Source organism: Saccostrea cucullata, unplaced genomic scaffold, assembly GCF_032062105.1.
Source record: "Saccostrea cucullata isolate Sc308-1 unplaced genomic scaffold, CSIRO_AGI_Scuc_v1 ctg1145, whole genome shotgun sequence".
NCBI lineage: Eukaryota > Metazoa > Mollusca > Bivalvia > Ostreida > Ostreidae > Saccostrea > Saccostrea cuccullata.
The window spans coordinates 122,501-148,390 of record NW_026919948.1 but is presented as its reverse complement, the minus strand read 5'-3'; the positions used below and the strand labels follow the sequence as shown (position 1 = coordinate 148,390).

At 32.3% G+C, this 25,890-nt stretch overlaps 3 protein-coding genes across 6 annotated transcripts in view; 1 reads left to right on the top strand and 2 right to left on the bottom strand.

Moving 5' to 3' along the window:
- Positions 1-2,359: 2,359 nt before the first annotated feature.
- LOC134240823 (uncharacterized) lies at positions 2,360-4,714 on the bottom strand. Its single transcript, XM_062722900.1, has one exon. It carries the CDS (start codon positions 4,712-4,714, stop codon positions 2,360-2,362), a length of 2,355 nt encoding a protein of 784 aa, XP_062578884.1.
- Positions 4,715-9,045: 4,331 nt separating this feature from the next.
- Positions 9,046-19,868, top strand: LOC134240865 (APOBEC1 complementation factor-like). 4 transcript variants are annotated; one of them, XM_062722969.1, is made up of 11 exons: positions 9,046-10,151; positions 10,817-10,997; positions 11,230-11,330; positions 12,508-12,558; positions 14,722-14,789; positions 15,212-15,359; positions 15,795-15,884; positions 16,926-17,021; positions 17,135-17,252; positions 18,935-19,153; positions 19,379-19,868. In XM_062722969.1, exons 1-11 carry the CDS (start codon positions 9,450-9,452, stop codon positions 19,408-19,410), a joined length of 1,806 nt encoding a protein of 601 aa, XP_062578953.1. In that variant the 5' UTR covers positions 9,046-9,449; the 3' UTR covers positions 19,411-19,868. The 4 variants fall into 4 exon arrangements, with proteins under 4 accessions (XP_062578953.1, XP_062578943.1, XP_062578962.1 ...); XM_062722959.1 differs by lacking the exon at positions 19,379-19,868 and having other exon boundaries at positions 18,935-19,368; XM_062722978.1 differs by lacking the exons at positions 12,508-12,558; positions 19,379-19,868 and having other exon boundaries at positions 18,935-19,368.
- Positions 19,869-23,420: 3,552 nt separating this feature from the next.
- The window catches only part of LOC134240859 (diacylglycerol kinase theta-like), a 29,931-nt gene continuing 27,461 nt past the window's right edge, over positions 23,421-25,890 (bottom strand). Inside the window, exon 22 of the mRNA XM_062722947.1 lies at positions 23,421-25,890. This exon is cut by the window's right edge and continues 1,578 nt beyond it. The gene's annotated coding sequence lies outside the window, so the exon portion shown is untranslated.

The following is a 25,890-nucleotide window of genomic DNA, read 5'->3' as shown; positions in this document are numbered from 1 at the left end:
CGTTTATTCTCTCTCTCTACGTACGTGTTCCTTGCTTCCCTTTTTACTCAGTTTGATGACTTGTACAAATTTAAGTCTCAAATTAAATTTCTTATCAGAACATTCTCTTTTCTACTATAATTTGTAAAGTACAGCTTTTATTTTTTCATCAATTAAATAATATTTTTTGTATACAACAGACCCGTTGGATATGGAGGGGGCGTGGGCAGGCCTCACTACTTTGTTTCTGATAAATGTTTTTTAATGTAATTTTACTAATAAAAATTCTGGCATTTAAAAAAGGTCCACCCCCACCCCCAAGCACACACATTTTCGAGTTTAGGTAGCTAACTTTTTTCCCTTTTCTGCTTGAAATTCTTTTTATGAAACATGTTGCTACGGGCCTATATAAAATAATTATACGGAGATTTGGTTTGTTTTCGCAAACTCTACTACGTAGAGCTCACAGAGGCAACATTTTATGATGAAAATTCCGATGATCAATTTTTAAAACATACAGGCTAAGCAAACATAAGTTGATGTTACAGGTATTTTAACAAATTCAGTGTTCGTACAAAGTTAACGTTTCCTTACTATCAAATAAAAAATAGGCCTGTTGGGTATAGATTGGGAATTTCGTATTGCGATTGATGATGATATTTTTAACTGTATAAAATACCCGGTACGCATTGCAATATTATCAATAAGAATTAAAATGCTCTTTTCATTTTTTTATTATTCTCAATTTATATGCAAGTTTAGGAAAGCCCAATAAGCTCATATTCATACATAAAAAAAATAAATTTTTCGCGTTATAACGCGAAACTTTTGCGAATATTAAAACGCGTAATTTTCACGATATAACGCGAAACTTTTGCGAATAAACGCGTACCTTGCGCATTATAACGCGAACTTTCGCGATATAACGCGTAACTTTCGCGTTATAACGTGAAATTTTCGCGATATAACGCATAACTTCCGCGTTATAACGCGAAACTTTCGCGATATGACGCGAAACTTTCGCGAATAAACGCTTAACTTTCGCGTTTTAACTCGAAACCTTTGCGAAATAACGCGAAACTTTCGCGATATAACGCGAAACTTTCTCGAATAAACTCCTAACTTTCGCGTTATTTCGCGAAATAATATTCATATAGTAATGTTTCTCAGGAACATTGATCTTGACTGCCAGATTAAAACATGAACACAGACGGGAACTCTCAGGAACTTTTTAATAAAATATCATTTACTCAGAAGATGAACTGGAAATGATGCGAGAATAGGATAGATTAGTCATCAGAATATTTTTTTTATTTTAAAACCTTACCATTGAATTAATAAAATGAATTTTACTATCTTGTACATGTTTTTCAATTGTTAAAATCTTTAGACTGATTATTTTCTAAGGAAAATCTCCACTTGACACTTTTTTCAAGCTGTTTTTTAATCAGTAACATTTACTATAACTGTACCACTAGTAAATTAAGCAATCAATCGTTTTGGACAAAAAATTATACACTGTAGAAACATAACTTAAAAGTGAATGAACAGTGTATAATTTCATGAGCTTAACGGGTCGTGTGATGCTGTTTAAATAACAATTATAATTGGATATTGCTAGTTACAAATTTACTGAGGAGGAAGGGTCTCTAAATTTTCGCCAATATTTATATATTGGGTTATAGAAAAGTTCGTGGAGTAGCCATAAATAAAAACTATGAAGGTATACAGCAGAGTTTGTACACTTTGAATTGTCCATGTTTTCGTAAGCAATGGAATGACAACGTGGTGAAACCTCAAAATAGGATATCGTATTTCCACAGTGAATCTATGAATCCAACGGAGACAAATGAAAATCTGCTATGACGTTGCGCACGGTGTTGGTGTCACTTTCGGTAACGTCAAAATGACGTTATTTAACATGACGTTAGAAGGTCGAGTTAATGTCGTTTAGGCCAGCTTTAAAAAATTGTTTGCTTGTCCTCTCCCGACTCTGGATTAAAAATTGGGGTCAGAAGATGAGATACATGAACATTATTTTTCACAGAAAATTTCAATATCAAAGCTAAATCTTAAACATATTTTCAGATTACATAAACAATATTTTCTTCATGATTTTTAAAAAAAATTAGAGTCGGGTCATTTTTATCCAGTCGGTCTGCAAATGGAAAGGAAACAAAATTTTGATTATAGCCTTGTGTTTCTAATTCATTTTGGCTGTTATTGTATGGTTTTGAAAACTAAAAAAATATAGTAAAACTCTAAATCAGTAGTTTATTGTTCATTTCCTTCAGTGCTACACATTCATATTATATGATAATCCTTACATTTAGTAATGCATGGTGCAACAGTGAAGAATATTCAGACATTTACAAGTATATCACTGAAGTGAACGTGAATCAATCACACTTTGTAAAATTGAAAGGTGCGTGTCCTCTGAAAGGATAATTTCGTTTCCATTAATAGGAAGTTCATTTTTAGAAAACATATAAAGAATAGATTTTACAGGTACAATGGCAGATTTTTTCTGGTGAATCTTGAACTTCAAAGGATTTTCTTTGGATTGTATAAAATACTTTCCTCGCAATACTTCGTCTCCGGACTTATATGACGCCCCCCACTTGTCCGTTTCATCTTGTTCAAGAACTGTTGACTTTGATGATGCTTTAAATAAATAATAATCACTTTCTTCTGACAACAGAGCAAGGATGCAACCTTTTGAAACAAGTTCGGAAAGTGGATGATATTCATTAGTTTCGTCAACGGCATCATTAATATCGTGCGACCGCATTTCAGGGGAAAATATAGTAGATGTAGGGGTGCCCAAGAAATCTGTATTTGTACAATTCGTCACGTTTCCCTCTAGACATTCTTCGCAATCATAACACGAAAGGTATCTGACATAATTGTTTCCTGATATATTTGAAATAAGTTGATGAATGGAGCGAATACCAGGAAGAGGGCTATATAGTCGGGGTGGATCTCGAGGAATTTCCTCTACAAATCTAAAAATTCTGCGTTTAACATTTGAGACACCTTTCGGATTTTGTAATTTTTCATTTGCAAATTGGAATAATTTTTTTGCATTTTGAATTATGCACTGCCCACGCAGAATTGCTAAGTCAGCTTGATTTTTTAAGAACCCACCAGCTGCATCCTGTGGTCCTTTAGCATGACTTGTTTCGAAAAAATTTCGAGTTAATGTTGTGTATCCAAATTCAGCGACAGATTCAGAGACATCTCCAAAACAATGCCTACTCTTATACTGTGCTGCACAGCCATCACAGAATTCGTGCATAGTATGTACCTCGCATGAAATAGATTTAAGATATTCTGAAACTAATTTCTGACAATGGTGAGTAAAATATTGGTCATGTTTTTCGTCTGGAGAAATGGTGAAGAAATGTTCTGTTATCAAATTTGGATCTTCCATAGTACTTTCAATACCGTCGACTTCGAGAATCGCGTGCCTATGAATTATTGTTACATGGATTGAAACCTCCGTTCTTTGAAAGTAGTTTGATTGAATTTCATTTTTATCCCAGCATTTGTAATTTTCAGAAAAGTCGTGAATTGTTATACAATGACTTTGAGGCAAACTTTGTTGCAAATTCTTTAATTGTTGCATTTGCCATTTTGCACGCATATTGTGGGAGGGAAATTTGTGTAGAAGTTGTTTTAAGTAATCAAAAACTTCAGCTGGTTTAGTAATTTTTTTTGTCATCATAAGTTTTTTGGTTTCTCCCCCTTTTGATTTTACAGTCTTATACTCGAAACAATCCCATGTTACATCTGGGGAGTCATCATTCGATTCTCGCTCCTCGTGATACAGGTATAACTTGTGAACACCGCATTGTTCACATTTTCGATCTAAACAAGCTTTCGCGTATTGTTCATTATTTGGGGGACACAGTGTTTGAGAGACTAGTTCGTTAATATGTTCATACAGATTTGGATTTGATACGTAGGTTTTCCTATAAGTCATGCATGCCCTAAAAACGTATTTCATCTCCAGATGATAGCGACAACAACAAGTCACTTTATCTTTGGGTCCGGCTGAACGAATGTAATATGGCTTGCACGCCTCAAAGAGCCTTTGACATACTTTAATTTCAGGGTACTGTAGTTTGAAATCGTTATAAATTTCTGTTTGGGATTTTTCTAGAATTTGAACTGCGTGTGATGAATATTGTTTTGGCCCGATTCTAACCCGCTTTACATCATTCTTATTTCCAGTCGGATGAGAATTTTCGGGGGCACACCAAAATTCGTATATGAGTTTTCTGTTTTCGTCAGACAGAGCGTCTGACCTTGTTTTTCGCTTCGTATACGTGAAGCTAGATGACTCTGAATGAAAAATTTTATTGCGTACAACATAGGCCTTTGATATACGGCGAACAGGAAGTCCAAGCTTTTTAGCAAGAGAAGATTTAGACCTAGACTCTTTTACAGAATCTCCACTGACGGAGGCTGTCAGAAAATCCATTACCTCCCTTGATTTGTCACACCTTTTCATTTTCAGTTTTAAAACAGACTCTTTTATATCCCCGAGTACAGAATTTTGAAGGATTGAATTTTCTTTTTCCTCCGGAGAAGGAACAAGGTTTTTAGATTCTAGTATTTTAACAACAGGTGAATTGCTGTCTTCTAGAAATGCTGCAATGGTAGCAGCTTGTTTTATAGGAGAGTTTGGCAAATTTGATTTTAATTTTTTCAAAGCTCTACTTTTTTGCATTTTGTTTTCAAAAGATAGTTCAGTGACTTCCTTTAATTCGTTCGATATTTGTTGGTCGTTTTTTTTCTTGCGCCACCTTTTTTGTCTTTCCATTTTTTTGGTGCGTTTAAAATCATTTAATTTGTTAAGGTTAGATTTAAATTCTCTCTCTCTTTGTTTTCTGACTCTGTTATTTTCTCTTTTTATCCTCTCCTGTTCGCGCTGTTTTCGTTTTCGTATTGTTGCAGCTTTTATGTTTGCATCTAAATAGAACATTTGACAATTTTGAAATTTTGTGGAGATAAATCACATAATTTTATATCTCAAAAATTGTAAAATTATATTTTATGGAACACTTAAATGGAACACTTGACTTAAATTATTTTTTCCAGTACCAAACCGTTGACTTTACTTTAAAAGTAATGCCGCTCAATGTTTTACACGAATTTCATGTTAACATTTTATTGGAATTGTGCATAAAAAAAAATATCCGGGAAAAATAACAATTGTGGTGGGATGTTTGTACCTCGAACAAGACATTTTTGTTGGGATCTCCTGTCATTTTCGGGGTTTTGTTTGCTGTCTTTTACCCTCTTCCTCCATTCAATAGTTTGTTGCACCTTCTTTTGCCTCCTTTTTTCCTTACTTATTTTAATCCGTTCAGCAGCTGTCAATTTACTCGTGCCTAAATGTTTAAATGTAACTTTTAGACCAACATCTGTTTAATAAATTACTTACAATTTTAAAATATATACAAGTTCATTGTATATAGCCCCCCTTCTCATTAAATAAAAAAAAATACATTCTTTAGCATTTAATGTCATTAAATACAGCAATAGAATGAACTAAAGGATATAAAACTTCTTTTTAATTTTACTCTAAATTATGTTTACGTTAATGTACGTTAATTAGAATTGAACGTCAAAATAACCCTAATTTTTACGTCTGTGACATTATATGTTGACTTTCAATTCTTGGTGGGATAATGTTACCGTTTCATTGAATATAGATTTATTTATATAGATTTCTTTTTTAAGAGATGCACATTCGATAAAAATCTATTTTTTTAAATTGTGTCTTTTTTTAAAGACTTTAGAAATGGTTGATATTACTACTATCATATCAAATTAATACGCGTTTTCAATTTTGTGCAAAGTGTGACATTACATGTTGACTCCGTAGATTGTCTCTAAAGTAATCATATTATTGAAGAATTAATTCAATTTTATGTCTCAAGGAAAATCTGAATTTGCACATTGTATATATAAAATTCGAGGGGGCTTAATTGAATAATAAATTCATAATAGGAAATCATATAATGGAACATCGCATTTATATATGACGTTTTCGTCGTCAGTTTATTTTTGTGACACATAGATATATATCTTATTTTAATATATTTCAGAAAATTTACTGCGTCAAATACAAAAAAAAATGTATAGATTTGCAGATACTGATAATATGAGAAGAAATAATGGATTTTTGAAAATTTAATAGTGATCATTAACCCAGTATAACCAATTGACCTATTCCACGCGATTTAGAAATAGCAACTCTAGAACTTTGTGACACAAAAATATAATAACATCATCGGAAGAAATCTTCAAAATATAAGGCTCTTATTACACTTTTAATGTAATATCAAACTACGATTATTTTTATATTGATTAGTATTATTGAAATAAAATTACTAAATAAATTTTAAAACATTTGATTTTTTCTAAAATATCTAATTACCCGCCATGGTCCTTTTCTCTTTCCTCCTTTTTTAAGCCTGTCTACACACCCATTTTACATTTTAAGCCAGCGTCTGTGGCATACATATTGAATGACATCACAATAGAAATGACGTACATGGTTTACATCATATTTTTAATTTTTCCGCTAAATTTCATGGAGATATTTTATATTTTGATGAAGTTATCAACATTTTGCTACTGCATATGCATTGCCCCTGTTACCCGTCTACATGTAATTTTGACGTTATTTTCGTTATATTAAACCAAATATATTTTTAATAATCAGTTTTTGGACAGGTTTTTTCAATAGAAATGTATAGAGAATATAATTACCAACCGAATGATATATAACTTTAATAGTAAATACTTTCCATCACACATAAATGAGAGATTAATGATGCAGCAATGGTGATTAAAACTTTTTGACACCAACACCGTGCGCAACGTCTATCCAATTTTCACAATGTGGTGGGACACAGTTGACAAATTTAACTCATTTTGTCAATTTTCTGAGACCTTGATCTTAACAAATCTATTTCAAATTCTCTAGAGAGTGCATAAAAAAGACGCCGGAAAGGGGTGATTTCCCCCGAAATTAATAATCTTTAAGTTAAAGTTTAACTTTTGGAAAACTGGCATGAACTTTCAATTGTTCAAACAGCGTTGAGAAAGACAAATTGTGATGGTAAAGAAGGATTCAATTGCAAGAAAGCTTAATATTTATCTTGTGATAGTCCAAGATCAAAATAGCCTTCTGCTTATCATTTCAATGAATAAATTTGATGACTAAATCAAAAGAAAGTTGAGACTAAAGCAAATGCCTGTATAAACAGCAAAAATTTTGGCGTTATAACGCGAACGTTACGCGTTTATTCGCGAAAGTTTTGCGTTATAACGCGAAAGTTACGCGTTATATCGCGAAAGGTACGCGTTTATTCGCGAAAGTTTCGCGTTATAACGTGAAAATTTTATTTTTTTTTACCTACGAAAATGAGCTCATTGGGCTTTCGTAAATAAGTGTAATAAATATAAATTGTGAAAAAAATGTCAAATAGGCCCCGGGGTTGAATATCGGGGGTGGGGGGGTGTTCCTGTCCACAAGTACCTGTGTAATTTCTTTCATTTTTTTTTAAATATGGAAAGATGTTTTCTCCATTGAGATTATGAATAATTTTTTTTTCAATTCTAATTACCAAATCCATTGAATCGCGTATTGCGAAGCAATTTTTGTGGCATCATCTTGAACTGTAAGATTAAGACACTAATATCAGATGGATTGCTAATTCTGGATGTTTATTAATGTTTTTTGTTGTTGTTGTTACATCCGTTAAATATCCGAACGTGTTTGGCGCACCATCGCATGCACATGATACACAGCTGCAATAATGTAGCCCTCTCCCTTCCTCCCCCCAAGTAAACATCAGATTAAAAACATCGGAGAGGGCTACATTATTGCAGCTAACAAACACTGTATAATTCTTTGGTCAAAGTACTTTTAATTACAAAACTTTTCACTGTAAAGGCCACAAAATAATCACTTGTTTGTGAATGAATTTCAGATAGACCTATACAGATATACAATTCTTCATGAATTCATGCTGAAACTGTCATCAATTCATTTGACTCTTAAATCATAAATGTACAAAAAATTGAATAAACAAATAAAAGGAAATAATGATTTTAGATGAGAATACAAGGGACAACATGCGCTTATTATTAAATTTTGTTTGAGTGAAAAAGAAACAACATATCTAAACTGACACTTGCAAACACAATCTGCAGGTCTTGAAAGATACATTATTATTACTTTCACAGAAGTGCTACTCATTTGTTGCTAAAACATATAACTTAACATGCAATAAAATAAATAAACATTTATGAGAAGTTATAGGCTAAAGGTTTACATTATTTCAACCGTGCATTGGCTGCGATTTTGTTATAGGCCTATACATGTATATTATCGCCATTTAAAAGTTGGGTGGGCATAAACAAACTTCCTCCATAAAGTGTAATGGAGAAAGACTAGTGCCCCCCCCCCCGAGATTCACCGCTCACCCAGTTTCCAAAAATCTCTCTATTTTGGGGGTTGGGGGGGGGGTTGGTGGTACGTGGTGCATGCGATCTAGGGGGGGTCGGGGGGGGGGGTCTGGAATTTACCAGGTTAAAAATTGTATATACTAAAACAAGAAAAAAGTTACCATGGACCCCCCCTTGGAAAACGCAGACACCCCCCGCCTGATAAATATATTAAAACAAGAAGAAAGTTACCATGGACACCCCTTGGAAAACGCCGACCCCCCCCCCTGGTAAAGACAAATATGTGTAAAAAGGGTAGGCTATGAAAAGTTGAAAATTTGAGGAAATAGAAGTCAACCCCCCCCCCCAACCCCCCCCCCCCCCACGAAATAGATTTTTGACGTTTGGGCGAGTTTTACTTTATGTTTTTTTTTTTTTTTTTGCTTTTCTGGGATAGGAATTTTTTTGACTGAGGTGGACCCCCCCTGAGAAAAAATTCTGGATCCGCGCAGGCCTGTGGTGATGTCCAGAGGAATGAGAAGTAATTTTATTTTAACTTAGGATCTAACAATTAGGTTTAAATTTGTTGTAAATAAGGCTTTGTAAAATATTTTCATTACAGAGCAATATCTTGTGATCTAATCAACTTAGTTTACTGAGGAAATGAACATACAATAAAACCATAAAATCAAGGTAATTTGTTGACAAATTGGCAGGATTGAATCGATGAAGCATTCTGAATAATTCGTATATCCCTACAGCAAATGTTTGGAGATATTTGTTTAAAATTTCACAAACGGTGCATATTTCAAGGTGAAACTGATAAGCGTTGAAATATGTTGACTTTGATCGTCAAACACCCCGTCAAGTTTAACCACGTGGGTAAATACTCCACCAATGGGAAAATGATTCTATTTGTTGACCTATTGCACGTGGATCAATTTAACCGAAATACGCATGTGTAATAACCTTGTAACCCGTGAACCGGCCGTCTGCTAAGAATGACAGTCCCAGGCCATACGTCGAATATGGAGGAAAAACAGCAATCTGTTGCGGGTACCCCAAATGAAGCAAATTTGCTGAAATTAATGGAACGTACAGGTTATCCAATGGTGCAAGAAAATGGACAGAGAAAATATGGTCCCCCACCTGACTGGAACAAGCAAGTACCTCCCCGTGGATGCGAAATTTTCGTGGGTAAAATACCAAGAGATTGCTATGAAGATGAACTTGTTCCTGTTTTTGAGCGTATTGGAAAACTTTATGAGCTTAGACTTATGATGGACTTTTCGGGGAGCAACAGAGGATATGCATTTGTAATGTATACCACTAGATCGGACGCACAAAAAGCTGTTAGGGAATTGAACAACTTCGAAATTCGCAAGGGACGGTTACTGGGTGTATGCACCTCTGTCGATAATTGTCGTTTATTTGTTGGTGGAATCCCTAAAACAAAGAACCGAGAGGAAATTTTACAAGAGATGAAAAAAGTCACGGAAGGAGTTGTGGATGTGATTGTGTATCCCAGTGCAGTGGACAAGAGCAAAAACCGTGGATTTGCTTTCGTTGAGTACGAAAGTCATCGGGCTGCGGCAATGGCAAGAAGAAAATTAATTCCTGGAAGAATTCAGTTGTGGTCCCATCAAATTGCAGTCGACTGGGCTGAACCCGAGCAAGATGTCGACCCAGAGACAATGTCCAAGGTAGGCACAATACACACTATACACGTGTTTTCAGTCATGCGTAAAAACGTAAACAAAAAGAGTACTTGCAGTTTGTTTACCGCGGTATTTCGACTTGTGGATGCTGTATATTCTGCGTGTGGGCATTTTACTTTTATTCTAAAATACATTATTATATACAAGCAGCAAATTATTGTAGTCCTAGATTACAATAAGTAGGTCACCTTTTCATACCTGGATCGCCCTGTTCCTGTTTGCTCTTATCATAGATAACGCAGATTATCTGTCAACAATGTTGGTATTTGCTTAAGAGATCAAGAATGTACAGACACGTTATCATCCTGCATGAGTTTAATGGTTAAAAATAAATGTAAAGTCATGAGTATAGACCACAGTGCTTTTTGACTTGTTCAGTTTCTGCAAATTCAAGAATCTTGAAAAAATAGTCTATGAAATATTACAGCAACTAAGCCTTCAATAAATAAGTTTCTAAGAATGCATTTTTAATGTAAAAGTATTAAGTTTCATTATGAGTTGACACACTCGTATGTCCTCCTTCCTGAAAGTTGCAAATGCTCTGTAAACTGTAGTGTTAAATCCATATATTGGTTATGTCACACCATGTGTATTGATAACTCATACAGAAATTTAAATGCTCCTGTTCTAGAAAATGCATTTATTTCCAGGTGAAAATATTGTATGTACGAAACCTGATGTTAAGTACAACTGAAGACACCATACAAAGATTCATGAATTGCAAACTAGGCAAGGACAGTGCTGTGGAGCGAGTGAAGAAGATCAAAGACTATGCCTTTGTCCATTTCAAAGATCGAGATGATGCTCTTCAAGCCATGGAACTGACCCACAGTAAGGCATAAATTAAATCTTATTAAAACTGAAAGAAATTAAAACAGTAAAATTATTTTATGAAAGAACAAATTAATCTACCAACTTTCTGAGGAAAAAACATAACTTTATTATTTAGTAATCATTAATCAAGACCCCTGTGTCTTATGCACAACAAAATATATTTTAAAAGTGACATATCAGACTTATTTAAGGTATGTTAGATATTTTCTTTATTCAAATTTAATTTCAGATGCAACTCTTGATGGTGCCAGAGTCGAAGTTGTTTTGGCAAAACCTGTTGATAAAAATGATTATAGGAATTATACCAGAGGAAAAACTGCTTTACAACAGGTATATTTAAAATTGATAATTGCTGAAATTTAAGAAAAATATATATCTGTACATGATATTGAATCAATCTTACAGTGTTGCAATAAGACGCTTGCCTTTTGGTATTTGCTCACAAATGCTTTTTGCTTGTGGGCTTCAAATTCTTGAGGAACATGTGCTAGCACATGCTAGCAAAATCAACTTTAAATACTTATTAGTTTTTCACTTTTTCATAGAAAATAAACTTTTTCACTCAAGTTTGAAGTCCACAAGTTTGTTGTGGATTCATGACTCTAATAATTGTTGTTGTCATAAATACAGCCTTTTTGTGAATATATACTGCAATTGGCTTTTATACATCCTTTTTTCCCCTCAGAAAATTTCACTCAACTTTAAACAAAACACAAAAGAAAAAATGTGAAATTTCAATCAAGTGGTGTTTAGATCCAATTGAAAAAAAAAAATAGACTGGACCAATATATTACAAAATTTGATATGAAAAATAAAGTTATTACACTACAGAAAGTTAAAATGGAAAATATGACATGCAAATAATTATATAAATTAAGAGTTTATTAAAGTACTTTTTTTAGCTCACCTGAGCCGAAGGCTCAAGTGAGCTTTTCTGATCACATTTTATCTGTCATCCGTCTGTAAACTTTTCACATTTTTGATTCTTCTCATGACTTTAATTTTTACAAAACACAAAGCATCCTTGGGTGAAAAATTTAAATTGTTAAAATCAAGTGGTGTTTTACATAGAAATAAATAGGAAAAAACTTTAAAAATCTTCTTCTCAGGAACCACTGGAAAAAGCTGAAACTTGGGAAGCATCCTTGGGTAGTGAGATTAAATTGTTCTTATTAATTTTACATAGAAATATGTAGGGAAAAATTTCTCTCCTTCTTCCTCTTCTCAAGAACCACTAGGCCAGAAAAGCTAAAACTTATGAAAGCTGCAGCAAGTTAAAATGGAAAATGACATGCAAACAATTATTTAAATTAAGAGTTTATTCTAGTAATTTTTTTAAAATATAAATATGACCCCCAAATTCTAGTGAATAAAATGTGGAAGTTCACTTCATCTTTAAGGTTTAAACCCTGGATTACAAAATACCTTATAAGCTTTATATTCCACACATGTACATTAATTTTTAAAATATAGTATTGAACTAATTTGGAATTTTTTTAAACTTTAGGATGATATTGAAGAGGCTCTAGAATCGCAATTAAAACAGCTCTCATTTGAGGTTCTTATTGTCAATTTAAATTTTCTTGTTATTTAGTTGCAGATTTTTATTTGATGCATGTTGTGTTTCCAGATAAAATATTCTTGTTTCAGGGATAGAAAATATTAATTTTTGTTAAGCGAAATTAGCAAGTGTAGAAAAAAAATGTATTTGCACTAACAAACTTAATTTTCAAACATTTTTCAAATTTCTTTACTTTTTGAAAATTTCATGGTGAAAAAAATATGACACACACATGAAAAAACACAAGCTTTAGTTTGTTTAAAAAGTAGTGATGGCCATTGATGCAGTATATTTTAGTCACTCTCTTATTCAGGGAGTACTTCAGCATATTTTAATTGTGGTTTATTCATTTTGTAAAGCACTTTAGACACAAGACAAAGTAAGAATGAGCTGTAACTATTATTGTTGAAATCTTAAAATTTCTTCTAAAATTTTTCAACACTTAACCCCATACATATATAGTTTAATATTTGATTATTCCATCACAGCAATTATAACCCTTAAATTTCTGATCCCTTGTTGAAGAAAGGGTTGAGGGAAGCAATTTTAATAGCACCCTGTAATGAGTTTGTGACAGAAGAACAAGTATATACAAGCTTTGCTTTTTTCACCCTTAAAAAAACATAACTTTTCTTTGTTAGTTAAGTTTATAAGTGAAAAGGTACTTCTAATTAAAAATTAACATAGTTAGACTTAGTTTTGTTTTACTAAAACAATTATTTGTATTTGAAAAGATAGTAAAACGTTTGTGAGAATGTGATGACTTCGAATATTAATTCCATAAAAAGTGGATGGGGCCACATAAAATTAATCTTTAGATTCTCATCCTAATTTGCTAAAAAATTGGGGCGGGTGGGCGGATTTTATTTTTTATTTTTTATAATTGTTAAATTTTAACTGTCAACAAAACATGGACTCTTCGTGCACATTTTTTTATTAAGTTAATGCCAATATGAATAGATTTGATTCTTTTCATATTGTTTTAAATATTTAAAGAAAATTCTTGATTTAAAAAATTAAATATTTATTGTTAATTAACAAATTATCAAGTACACAAATTTATACGGCACATGCCAAACAAAATGAGGTGGGGATTATTTGCAATCAATTGTGTATCCCCCACTTATACCTTTTAGTTTTACCAACAAATCTCATATAAAATGTTGATTTCCGTTCCTAAAAAATTGATCGTTTTTGAATATATAGGTCATAATTTGCAAAATCTATAAAATATATTCTAATAAAATATTCTACTGAAAAACTTAGGCCTGAACAGTTTTAAGATTTAACATTTTCTTAGTACTAATTCTTGTGTGTACAATTTTTTTTTCCAAAAAAAAAAAAAAGAAAAAAAAAATATATACTTGACCAGGTGTCATTTTCCTCGTAATTTTTAATAAAATCTCTTTTTTCATGCCAGTGATGGTTGAATGTGTTTGTGCTCTTTTTTCTTCTCTGCCTTCTCTACACTGATAAAATTTTCCTTACATACTAGTACTTAAATTGCTTTTTTTGGATTTTCACATGGCTCTTTTGCTATAGCGATTTTAATACAGAAGATAACTCTTATTTGACCAAAATTCTTGCTGAAGTAAAAATACATGAAAATACTTTTAACACAAAAAATCAAAATAAAAAACATCGGTGGACATGAATATGGCCTGGATGAACTGAGGCAAACCTTCATTGATCACTCTCGTTCAGGAAAAGTCATTTTAGATGTCTATTATACATGGTAAACTTGATATTAGAATAAGTACAGGCTCAAATCCTTGTATTCCAATATAATTCATCATATAATGTTGCAGTTTAAAGTTTTTGAATATATAGGTAGTTACACAGTAGATACAAGGAAAAAAAATTGCCTCCAGAATACATGTTTACTATAAAATAACATTTTCACTGGTTTAAATTTTGGTGGTTTGAGCAGAAACTATAGCTTTGTTGGGATTTGATTTCCATACATGAATTTTTGATTCACATTTCTTGGTTTTTATGGAACTGCAAAGCAAGCAAAATTAAATTTCAGTATGACTGAAAATTTAAAGTTCAACACAGTCATACTCTGTAGTAATGGTAGACCATGCATGAAAAGAAGTTTTCAGGAACTCTTGAGAAACTGTTCTTTCTAAGAATGCACTAATTGTGTTTTATATTTAGGCTTTTGGTGGATACAACATGTATGGTGATCAAACCATGTTTAATCAAGTTTTCCAACATCCTGGCAGGTAAGGAACTGCAGAATAAATTTGTTTTTAGCTCACTTGAAGCTCAAATGAGCTTTTCTTACCACCTGTAGCCCATGTCATTTTGTCTGTCTGTCTTCTGTAAACTTTATATATTTTTTAACTTCTTGTCAAGCACAACTTGGCCAATTTTAGCTAAAGTTACAAAAATGTATCCATGAGTGAGGATGATTCTAAATTGTTAAGATAAAAAATAAAGCTCCCTTCAAAGGGAAATAATTACTGGTAAGAAAAAGCAGAAATAGGGTGGAGTCTTATAAAAAAAAATTAATTTCTCACTACTCAAGAACAACTGGGCCAGAAGAGGTGAAATCACTGTTTTGTCTAATGTACAAAAAAAATTATCATTTTGAATTGTGAAGTTTAAGTTAAAAGATTTTCTATTTGATTTTTCAAATTTACAGAGAATTCCAAGGTAGGACAGCCATAGGGATTCGTGGTGCCCTGAGAGGTCGAGGTCGTGGAGCGGCTGGATCTAGGGGGGCAGGGAATCAGAGAGCTGGTTTCATTCCTGGCGTTATGGGCAGAGGCTTGAGGAGGTATCCTTATGAAGTAAGTTTTGTTTTTTTAATTGCATGATAATTCCTTGTTTTGTTATTTTCACTGATATTGTTTAAAAAGTAACTCTTGTATTCTTGTTTAGCTAACAAAACAAATAAACCTATTCACAATATGCAAAATTGAGTGCAGATTGAGATGTATTAGACAGAAAAAAATCTGGTGTTGTGTTTGTTAAATCATGAAAATAATTAATTAAATTTTCACTCCTTGATTATTTCCATTTTTAATACATGTAAAAAAAAAAAAGTTATTAAGATTACTTTAGATATGTATAGTTATTTAAATCTAATTAATGCTAAAAAGTACTTGTTAAGACATAGGGAAATACAAAATAACAAGGATATAAAAGTTAGATAAAAGTTGTAGACTCTTTAGATTTTGTTCATTTCTGCAAGTTTGTGCATGCTGTTTTCTCATTGCTACTAGGACCGTTTATATGATTTGCTGCCTGGCATGGAATTGACACCTACTAACCCTATAACACTCAAACCACAAACTGTCAAACCTCCAACACAGGTATTAAGCTCTGTTTCTTTTGCTTGCTAGTATTCTTTATTATCTCATATCTATAGATGCTTCAGTCTATGATTTGATAATACTGATACATTGATGAGTAAACACAATATTTATGCCCTCTTTTTAAGAAGAGAGTGCATATTGCTTTGCAGCCTTGCTGTCTGTCGATCGGTTGGTTGGTCAGTTTTTGTCTGTCGACTGGTCCACCAAGTTTCTGTTCAAATTCTTTGCAGCAGTTGCTTATATATGCCAGATAGCTTAGTTGGTAGAATACCTGACTGGAGATTCAAGGGTCTTGAGTTCTAAGCCCAGTCTTGCCTGTCACATTTTCTCCTTATTCCTTTCCTGAAACACTTATTTTTCATTCTATTGTGGCACTCTGCAGAGAACTTGTACTATACAATAGACCAAGGGTAATTTCCATGAAAATAAGAGATTTCCATGAAAGCAAATCTGCATGGTCATAAATATGTTTATCATTAACTAGCTGCAAGTACAATGGATATGAAGGACTATTGAGATTTATACTGTTTAACATATTTCACTGAAAGCAAATCTGCATGGTCATAAATATGCTTATCGTTAACTAGCTGCAAGTACAAAGGATATATGAAGGACTATGAAATACTTTTAAATAATTTACCACACTCGGTCTACAGTCCTAACTGAGCTGAATGGAAATTTTAAAATAATTTTTTTGGAGGGGGCTTTTAAAAAATTGCCTGTATCCTTTCCAGTAAACTGAATATATGGCATCATTTTGGCAGCAGTATGCATCATAAAAATACCAATTGTGATGAACAACACACATTTCTCCTTATCTTATTAATGATGCAATGATCATTTAAATACACTGTACTGTTATTTTGAATTTATTAATCTTTATTTGTTCAGGACCTGAGTCTATGCACTGCATTTTAGTCAACTTTTTATGCAAACCAAAATGTATCAATTTTTTTTTATAAGGAAGGAAAAAAGTTTAAATGAAAATTCGTTTTTTTTTTTTAACATAAAGTCAATGTAATGTTTTTTTTTTTTTAGATTTTGGATGACTTTTGCCAAAAGAATGGTCTTGGCTCTCCACTTTATCAACTACATTCTACTCTTAATGGAGACAGTCAGCTATTTTTGTATAAGGTAAGGTAAAAAAAAAAAGCAAACTCTGAAACCTATTACCTTATAGAACTTGCATTTTAAAAAAAAATTGAAGATAGATTTTAGTAAAATTGATAAAAAAATTTTTTTTGAAGGTTACTGTTCCAGCATATCCAAATCCATTTCAACCCAACAAATTATGTCGCACTGTGGAGGATGCAAAATGTTTTGCAGCAGAATTTGTGATGTCTCAGATGGGAATTCCAATGGATGGTAAGTTTTAATTTGGCCTGGCAGTACATGTACAAGGTTTGATGCTTTCTACTCTCTTCTTTCCGTCATAATGGCTACTGCACAAACACTTTCAGCAAACATTTCTTTGACATTTAGCATTGTATAATTCATTATCCAAATTTGTGTTCTTTAGCTAAAATTTTTTGAATAAAAGTAATTATGGAGATTTAAAAAAACAGTTCCTTCGTGTGCTAGTGTAATTGTTTTGAAAAGTAATGGGCTGAAATGTATTAATCTCACTAGAGTCAGAGCTAGCCCATGGGAACTTGGGCCACATTAGAGCCACTCTTAAAATTCTGTAGATTTAAATTTGGTTTGAGTTGACGACACAGGATGTTGAAATGAGGCTCCAGTATTTAATAAAAATTTTCATGTGGAAATAGATTTTTTTTTTTTTTTAAAAAAGGTCAATTTTGGAACTTATTTCGACATATTAATTTCAAGAAGTATACAGAATTTAGGAATAAAAATTGGAAGCAATGTATAATATTTATTCGCAAAGAGCTAGATATGAATAAAAAGCTAAAATTTAGGTAGAAATTTGTTATATAAGTATTTTATTTGAGAAAATGGATACCCTTTTTAAGGAGTTCCATACCTTTATCTTTTGAAACCCCAAATTGTGTGTAAGTCAGATGAAAGCAATCTAAAGGCCTGTGGTCTGAATTAATTAAACTGTCTCTCTGTCTCCTTCTTGTTTAAAAATTCATTTTACAGAGAAAATATGGTTTAAATGAGGTGAGAGTTCCTCATTTTTCAAAGTGATTGTTAATATATATGACAAGATCGATTAAAAGCCACACAAAAATAAGTCCCATCTGATAATCTTACTGAGTATAAAAGTTTTGATGGACATGATGTAGTCATGTATTAAGAAAAATGAAATGCATAAAATTCATTTGATTGATGGTTCATTGAATCATTTCATGACCTATAAAGAACTGTTGAAAATATATTATTTAGTGGGGAGAAAGTAAATTGTGAAGTTTAGGCTTTATAAATCTCTTTAAAGAGTGAATTTAGATCACCTTCTTGTATGTCACAGTAAGTTGACAATTTTATCTTAGGTGTTTGTTTTATATCTGTTCATGTATCCAGATTTATTGATATTTATAGTATTTGACATTTTGACTGCATTGTAAATTTTACCTGTTTTCTCATGAGAAAGTAAGAAGAGAGAGAAAGTATGGAACACTCAGAGTATCTTTTAACAATTTTTAGATAATGATTTTTATTAAAAGCTCAATTTCGAGCTTTTCATTCACTGTCTCTACATAGCATTTTCTGAAGCATATTTTCCTATTTTTGATTCTTGGTATAACATATACTGAAATAATCAATTAAATAATATCTGATGCTTAATAGTGTAAGACCTAGAATCATCAAATTTTATCATTGATGCATCTTTTTAGGGGAGAGGTGTATTTCATGACCAAAGAAGGCTGCTATGACCAATCACATTTTAAAAAATTCTATAGCTATCCAGTGCAGTCAAATTGTGTGTGCAAAATATATTTCATACTTTGAAGCTAGAATTATTAAATTTTGTCAGTTGATGTATGCTTAGGACGCATTTGGGTGTGAAGATCCAAAAGTAGTCCATTTGACCTCTTTCTGCTAGAGATCTCTATATTCTTACAAACTTCTTTCTGCTTATACAGGTCCACCAGAGATGCCAACAGGTCCTGTAGTGGCTTCTGCACCTATTGCTCCTAACCCGTATCAGGGGAGGCCTATAGGACCTGCTTATGCCTCTATTCCAAGTGCAGTGTCTGCCCGCCCAGACCTGACTTTTGCTTCTACCATGCCAGTGGTGACCACTGCACCACCTTCTTATGTTATGGCACCAGGAGAGCTCCCACCTCCCCCACCACCTCAAAGTAAGCTCACTCAGGGGGCTGGTATTGCTCACATGTTTGCATAGAGGCTGTTTAGCTCACATTTGTCTTCAACAGAGTTGGTAGACATTGCTTACAGTTTATTCTTTAGAATAACATTTAATAGCTATATTGAAAATGTAAAGACTTTTAACTCCTCCATTTTCCCCACGCTTGATGAATATATTTGGTGAGTATGAAGTGAAAATATCTGTTTTCTTTTAACAGTTGCTGGTTTTGACACAGGATACATAAAGTGAGATTACACATCCTCATTGTTAGCGTGTGGCAGATTTGCATAATATATTTTTACTTTTTCGAATAAGGGTTTTTGAAATGGAAGGAAAATAAACAAAATGAGAGAAGTCAGTATGATCATGATGCTGACATTTAATCTACAGTTTTGATTGGAGAAAACAAAAGTAGTATTTGACAATTGGTCAGGTTGTATGTTTACATTTTACTGAAGGACTTTGGAGGAGATATTGTGACTTATGGTATTATATTTCATGTTATGTGTGTATTATTGCATGCAATTTTAATGTTAATTGTTGGAATCATTTTAACTTTTAACAGTGTTCTATTGAACACAACAACTTGTTCATTTAGGATTTTATTCTCTCTTTTGAGAAGCATTTTTTTTTATTGTTTTTACATAGGTGAAATTCAAACAGATATATTTAATAAAAATCAGTGAAAAATTGATATTGTACCACAAAGTTAATTAAACTTAGAATAATTTCTTTTTTTACATTTGTAATATAGTGAGACTTTTATATAAGAAAGTAAAAGGACAGTTTATATTTGTGAAAACGAGAATTGTAGTCTTCAAAATTTAATTAACTATGTGGTACAGTATCATATAATATGATATAAGAACAGTGCTCTTAATTCATTCTTGAAAACCCTGTTGATTCTTAATGTTATACATTTAACCCCCAGAGTGCATGCCATCTTAAGTGCCAAAAGCCTTTTATCATGAACATGTTAGTTTATTAGGAAATCTGAATTGCTAATGACCAAATGGAAGGTGTTATAAAACAATACATGTACTGATATTTTATCAATCAAAATATGCATACATGTACTTTTATTTTATCAATCAAAATATGCACTGATTTGCGGTAATATGAAAAAAATGAGTAGTTCAATGATAATTTTATTTAATATCATTTCATGCTTTAATTCCTGGTAAATGCCACCCTTCCTTTGCTGGCATTTTAGACATTTCTAGCAAATGCACACTCAAGGATAAATGCACCAACTTGCCTGAATTTTATGGTTGTAATTAGTAGACTGTTAGTAATTCTTAGATTGAAGTTTTATTTCCAAATCTTAGCTGTTTATTATGAGACTTGGATATTTAAATAGAAAATGTTCTAGGATTTGTGGAGCATTACTTCTTTCAGTTAAGTGAAATTTGCATGGTTGGATTTTTAACTGTGTTTGGGCAATACCAATGCCATGATTCATTGATGTATATATATTTTGACCAAGGAATGTTTAAGTTTCTAAATAATCATATCTTTTGAAAAATTGTGGACTTGTTTCTTTTCATTTCTTCAATTCGGTGATGGTATCTTTAATTTATAGAGTAGAATTTATTTAGTTGCTAAATGATTTATAACCAGATTTTTTGTGTCACAATTTCTTTATTTCATTTATTTTTCCCATATATGTTATGTACCTTTTTCTTCTTTTTTTTTCCTTGAAGGAAATAATCTGTGTATATTTAGTTACAGCTCAAATTCATTACATTCCACCATTTGTATGAATATCTTGGACCATTTTAGTTAATATTGTACACCATCTCTCTGAAAAATGAGATTTCCACCCATAGCTTATCTTGTTCATTGTATTTCTTGCAGCTTGTTGTTACTTTAGTGTAGATTTTAAGTTCTTTGTCTGCATGTAGTCTGGCTTTATTCTACTGAAGCATCTAGCTCAAATGTAACAAGTTATTTTGTTTACTTCAAGAGTTTTTGTAGGGATTTAGAAAAAAAAAAGAGTTTACCACTGATCTTGGCAATGTAAAGACAGTGAATTTCTTTTCTTTCTTTTTTTTTTTTTTGGCTTTCACTTATAGTTACTTCCATTTCGGTTGACTTTTTTTGCCTTCTAACATATATAGAAATAAGTTTTGTGGAGTAGTTATAAAACTCAGGATTTTTCCCCTTGCCCAGCATGACTGTGATAAATGTACATATGGCAGCCCTCAGATCTAGAGATTGGACCAGAAACTTGTAAAAGACTTCCATTTTCCTCACAAAACAATTGGTACATTTACAAAAAATAAGGAAATGTCATTTATATAAATGTAGCTTATAGTGTTTCTTATTTGTACAATTATGTCACAGAGACAACATCTGGTGATGAAAAATGTGCACAGAAAACACCTCATATTGACAGGGCTGCCATCGAAAATGCATATTTTTAGATTTTATTTTTCTTGGAGAAGTCAATTTCAATCATGATGTAAAAAATTATCACAAGTTCAATTATGATGGTTAAGAAGAAACCGCAACCATATTGTCTGGAAATTTAATTGTAATTGTTGTTAGAACTTGTATCTAAAACTGAAAAATTCAACATTGGACTCTTTAAGTGTGTGCATATATGCACTGTTTTATGTATTTTTCTCAGGTTTGTTATGATTTGTTGAGAGATAATTCAAGGCAAAGATTATAACTTTCGATTGCATAGAAGCAAATTTTGTTACGATTTGTTCCTTATAATCTGTTTTATGTAACATAATATTCCAATACATAAGAATTGATATACATGTATCAACATTCCATTGTATCAATCAGAGCTTGAATAAATATAATAGTCATCTGTGTACAACTAGTAATTTGTGTTTATTTTAATATCATGATAAACTGAAAGGGTCTTAGTCTCAAGCTGTGCTTGTGCATTTATAGTACAATATTGTAAACCATGCACTTTTGAATTCATTAATTTGCTTGCTACTGACTGAAGAGAGGATAATTTAAATTATTAACAATGTCTAATCTGACAAATTTCTTTGGACCCAATGGTGACTAGATTAGACAAGGTCTACTGTATTAGTAACAACAGTAAAACATCGCATATTGGTACTGAGAAAACCTGTCATGATGTATCTGAGGATATTATCAAGTGCTAGGGACTTTCAGATATTGGAAAGCTCTACAGTACTGTATCTAAAGGACACACTTCAATTGAGGAATACATGTAATAGTTATATCTTTGGCTTTTCAGTTACTAATACAAGTCAAAAGTGAGCTTGTCTAAGTTTTATGCCCCCCCCCCCCTACCCAGCAGGTCCTTTTGTCACAAGTAAACCTTGTCATAAGTCAATACATGTAATTGGAAAATAAGAGATGTTTGTAAAAACACTGTTGCCCCCCTCCCCAAATTGATTGGACTATTTCAAGTCCAAGGCACATAACTCTTGTCAAAAATGGCTTGGTCATACCCAAAACAGAACTTATATTAAACCTATAGATATTTTTATGATAAATCTGTATACCAAATTTCATTTCAATATACGCAACCTGTGCAAAGGAAACAAACCGAAACTGTAAATTATTGGAATTTTTCTAAAGCCACGGGGGGTAACTCTGTCCAAAATGGGCCGATCATACCCAAAACAGAACTTGACATAACTATTCTTATGATGAATCTGTAAACCTAATTTCAATTCAATACGTGCAACCTCTGCAGCGAAAATGAACATAAACTGATGGTAGACCAACAGCAGCAAAGCAATACGCCCTACCTTCTTCCTCGGAGGGCATAAATATTGCCTTTGCTTTGTTTTTTTAAATTCTCAAGTACTATCTTCATTGGAACAACTCTTTAGTGCTTTATCCATTCTTGGAGGTACAATTTAGTGATTTTGAGAAGCAAATATGCAAGTAATTATGCAATAGACAATTAGCCCCTTCAAAGTAACTGTGGTACTACTCTTCTGCAGGTCAAACTAATAGCACTTGTAGGTGTTGTTGTTGATAGTTTATCAAATGACAATTATATCAATTGATTTTACATCATATTTCATCAAAGGATAACATTTTGCCCTGCAAAAGATCAGTACCACAGTTTTCATGAAAGAGTCTATCGTAAACAAATAAACATACTTTTTCTGATTAAGGATGAGAAAATTCTAGGTGAAAGTCGGCTGGACTCCCTTATTTATCCCAACTCAATGAGAGACCATCAGAGCAGCTACAAAACATACTTCCTATCCGTTGTCTCATCTTTGATATAATGAACAATCCTACACATCAACAGATCTCACATTTTATTTAATGACAGAGTAAAAAGTCTAGATTCTTTAAATGATAAATATATATAATATATATGTATATATATAAACAAAATATGCTAAAATCAACAATTATAGTATTTTCAGCATATGACGGAGAAGAAAAAGCTGGAATAATTAAATGTGCATTGAAGTCCCCCTACCAAGCCCCAGAAAGCTCTGCAAGACCACAGTAAATTAATTTCAAGTGTTTGATTATCCAAATTGGCCTCTGTAATGCATTGGAAAACAATAAGTGGAAGTTTCACTCCAAATCATTATCTATAAATTCAATTATATTCATGATTTCTTGGCAAATAAGCCATTTTATGTGCAGATAAACCACATTATGCTTTAAATAAATTATGTTTTTAATCTACAAATTAATTTTCTGTGGCCTCACAACTTTGACCTCACCCAAAATATTTGTCAGAAGAAATCTTGCTAAAACAGTATCCATGAAACTCTTGTTACTCAATTATCTTTAAAATGTTTATCATAATATTAAATTCAACAAAAGAGATGTACACATTTAATTATACAAGAAGGTTTTCCAGCTTTTTCAACTTGGGCAATACATGCCAATGAACATCTAAAATGCCACCAACATGCACGTGATAAAGTTTTGTCAGCACTGTAGAAAAATTAACTGTGTAAGCCAGGTCCAGTTCTGTTGTAGCCCCCAAGGGCAGAGAATGATCAGAGAAAAAAAATCAATTTTGGTAATGGAAAAAAAATTCACAAATGATTGTAACATATTCCCAGCTGAAGACAGCCACCCATATATAAGATTGTTGTGGACAAGAAATCTATCAAACTATCAGAAATATGTCAACCCTCTGGCCTCGGCCTCCATACAGTATAAAATCATACAGGTTAGTACACAACACACTTGTTACCATGGTAACAAGTCAGTCACCATGGCGATGAATGAAACAATACGAAACAGTCACATCGAAGTTATTCTAATACATGTAATTGGGAGTCCTTTTACAAAATGCAAACAATGTCTAGAATTGTCTTTGAAACATCTACTGACAAAGTAGTCTCTTCAATATATATTTGTTTAATTGATCCACCTGAATTATCAACACATCTCAGCCCCAGGCAAATTGTCAAGTTAAGATGTCAAGTTTTTCTCCAGCATTACTTTTGTAATGCCCAATCCTCTGAATTTCACTAGCACTGGAAAAATGTGTAACAGCAAAAAAAAAGATCATCTAAAATAGTTGTACATGGCTTTAGACATTGAAGGTCTCTATCAAATATATCATTTTAAAAATAAATATATAAAGTGTTATATTTTCAGATAGCATTGACTATCATTTCATCAATATAACATAATACATAATGCAAGACTGAGAAAAAAATAAATAAGAAGTTACAGCACCAATATATTAGACAAAGATCCAGCTAGTCTTAAAAATTAAATTAGTGGAAACTAAGGGGAAAAATAGGGTATGTTCAATCCTCATCCTTTAATTCTTTCCCCTCCCCTTTCCAATTAACAATTTATTTTCCACACACACACACACACACACCCACACACACCAGTATCATAACATACCCAACTCTTAATAATTGTAAATAATATAGCATTGAAACTTATTTTGGGTTCACTTTAACGATTTATTTGGCAAACCTCATGTTCAGAGTTAAGTTTTCTAGCTTTATAATAGCCGTAAAAGGGAGTAAAATCAACCCTTCTTTGAGAAGAACATCAAAATAAATCACTCATTAACTAACAGGGTGGAATATCAATTAACACAGACTTGCTGAAACTCTAGACCTCTACTTTTTAAAAGTGTTGGTGATGAAAAAATAAACTGCCATAAAGACCCTTAAAGGTTTCTCCTAATTGTGGATTGATTCTGTTGATGGATACATTTTCTTCCATAAACATGTTATGTTTAAAATGCATACCATTTGTCTTTCAAATGTAATTAATAATTTGCTTATCACAAAGATAAAATGTCAGTTTTTTTCTGAACACTGAAGTTCTTTTTTATAATCTTCATTCAACTCTATCTGAGCATTTCTATACCTGATGAAAACATTATGTGCATTTGTTCATTGTACGTATAGCAATCTTCAGCAGTAATTCAGTCATAGAATTAAATAACAGGAAAAATAGTCATTTTCAAGATGAAAACTAAATTCTAAAAGTCAGCATATTTTAAAGATCACTGATACATGGCACAAAAATTTTAAATTACTAAAGCAGTCAAATGGCAAATAAAAAATTCTTGCTTAATTCACAAAATGCCATTTCAATTTTATAATTCTATTTCTAAAAATACCTTCTTTTTTTTAACATTTGACCCTTCTTGTAGATTTTAGTCCAGTAGAAGGCAAAGCTTATTCTTAAGATTTAAACACAAACTCTGATAATTAAAAGTCCTTCTGACAAATGATAAAAATGGAATTTCTATCAATCTGTTTTACCGGTAAC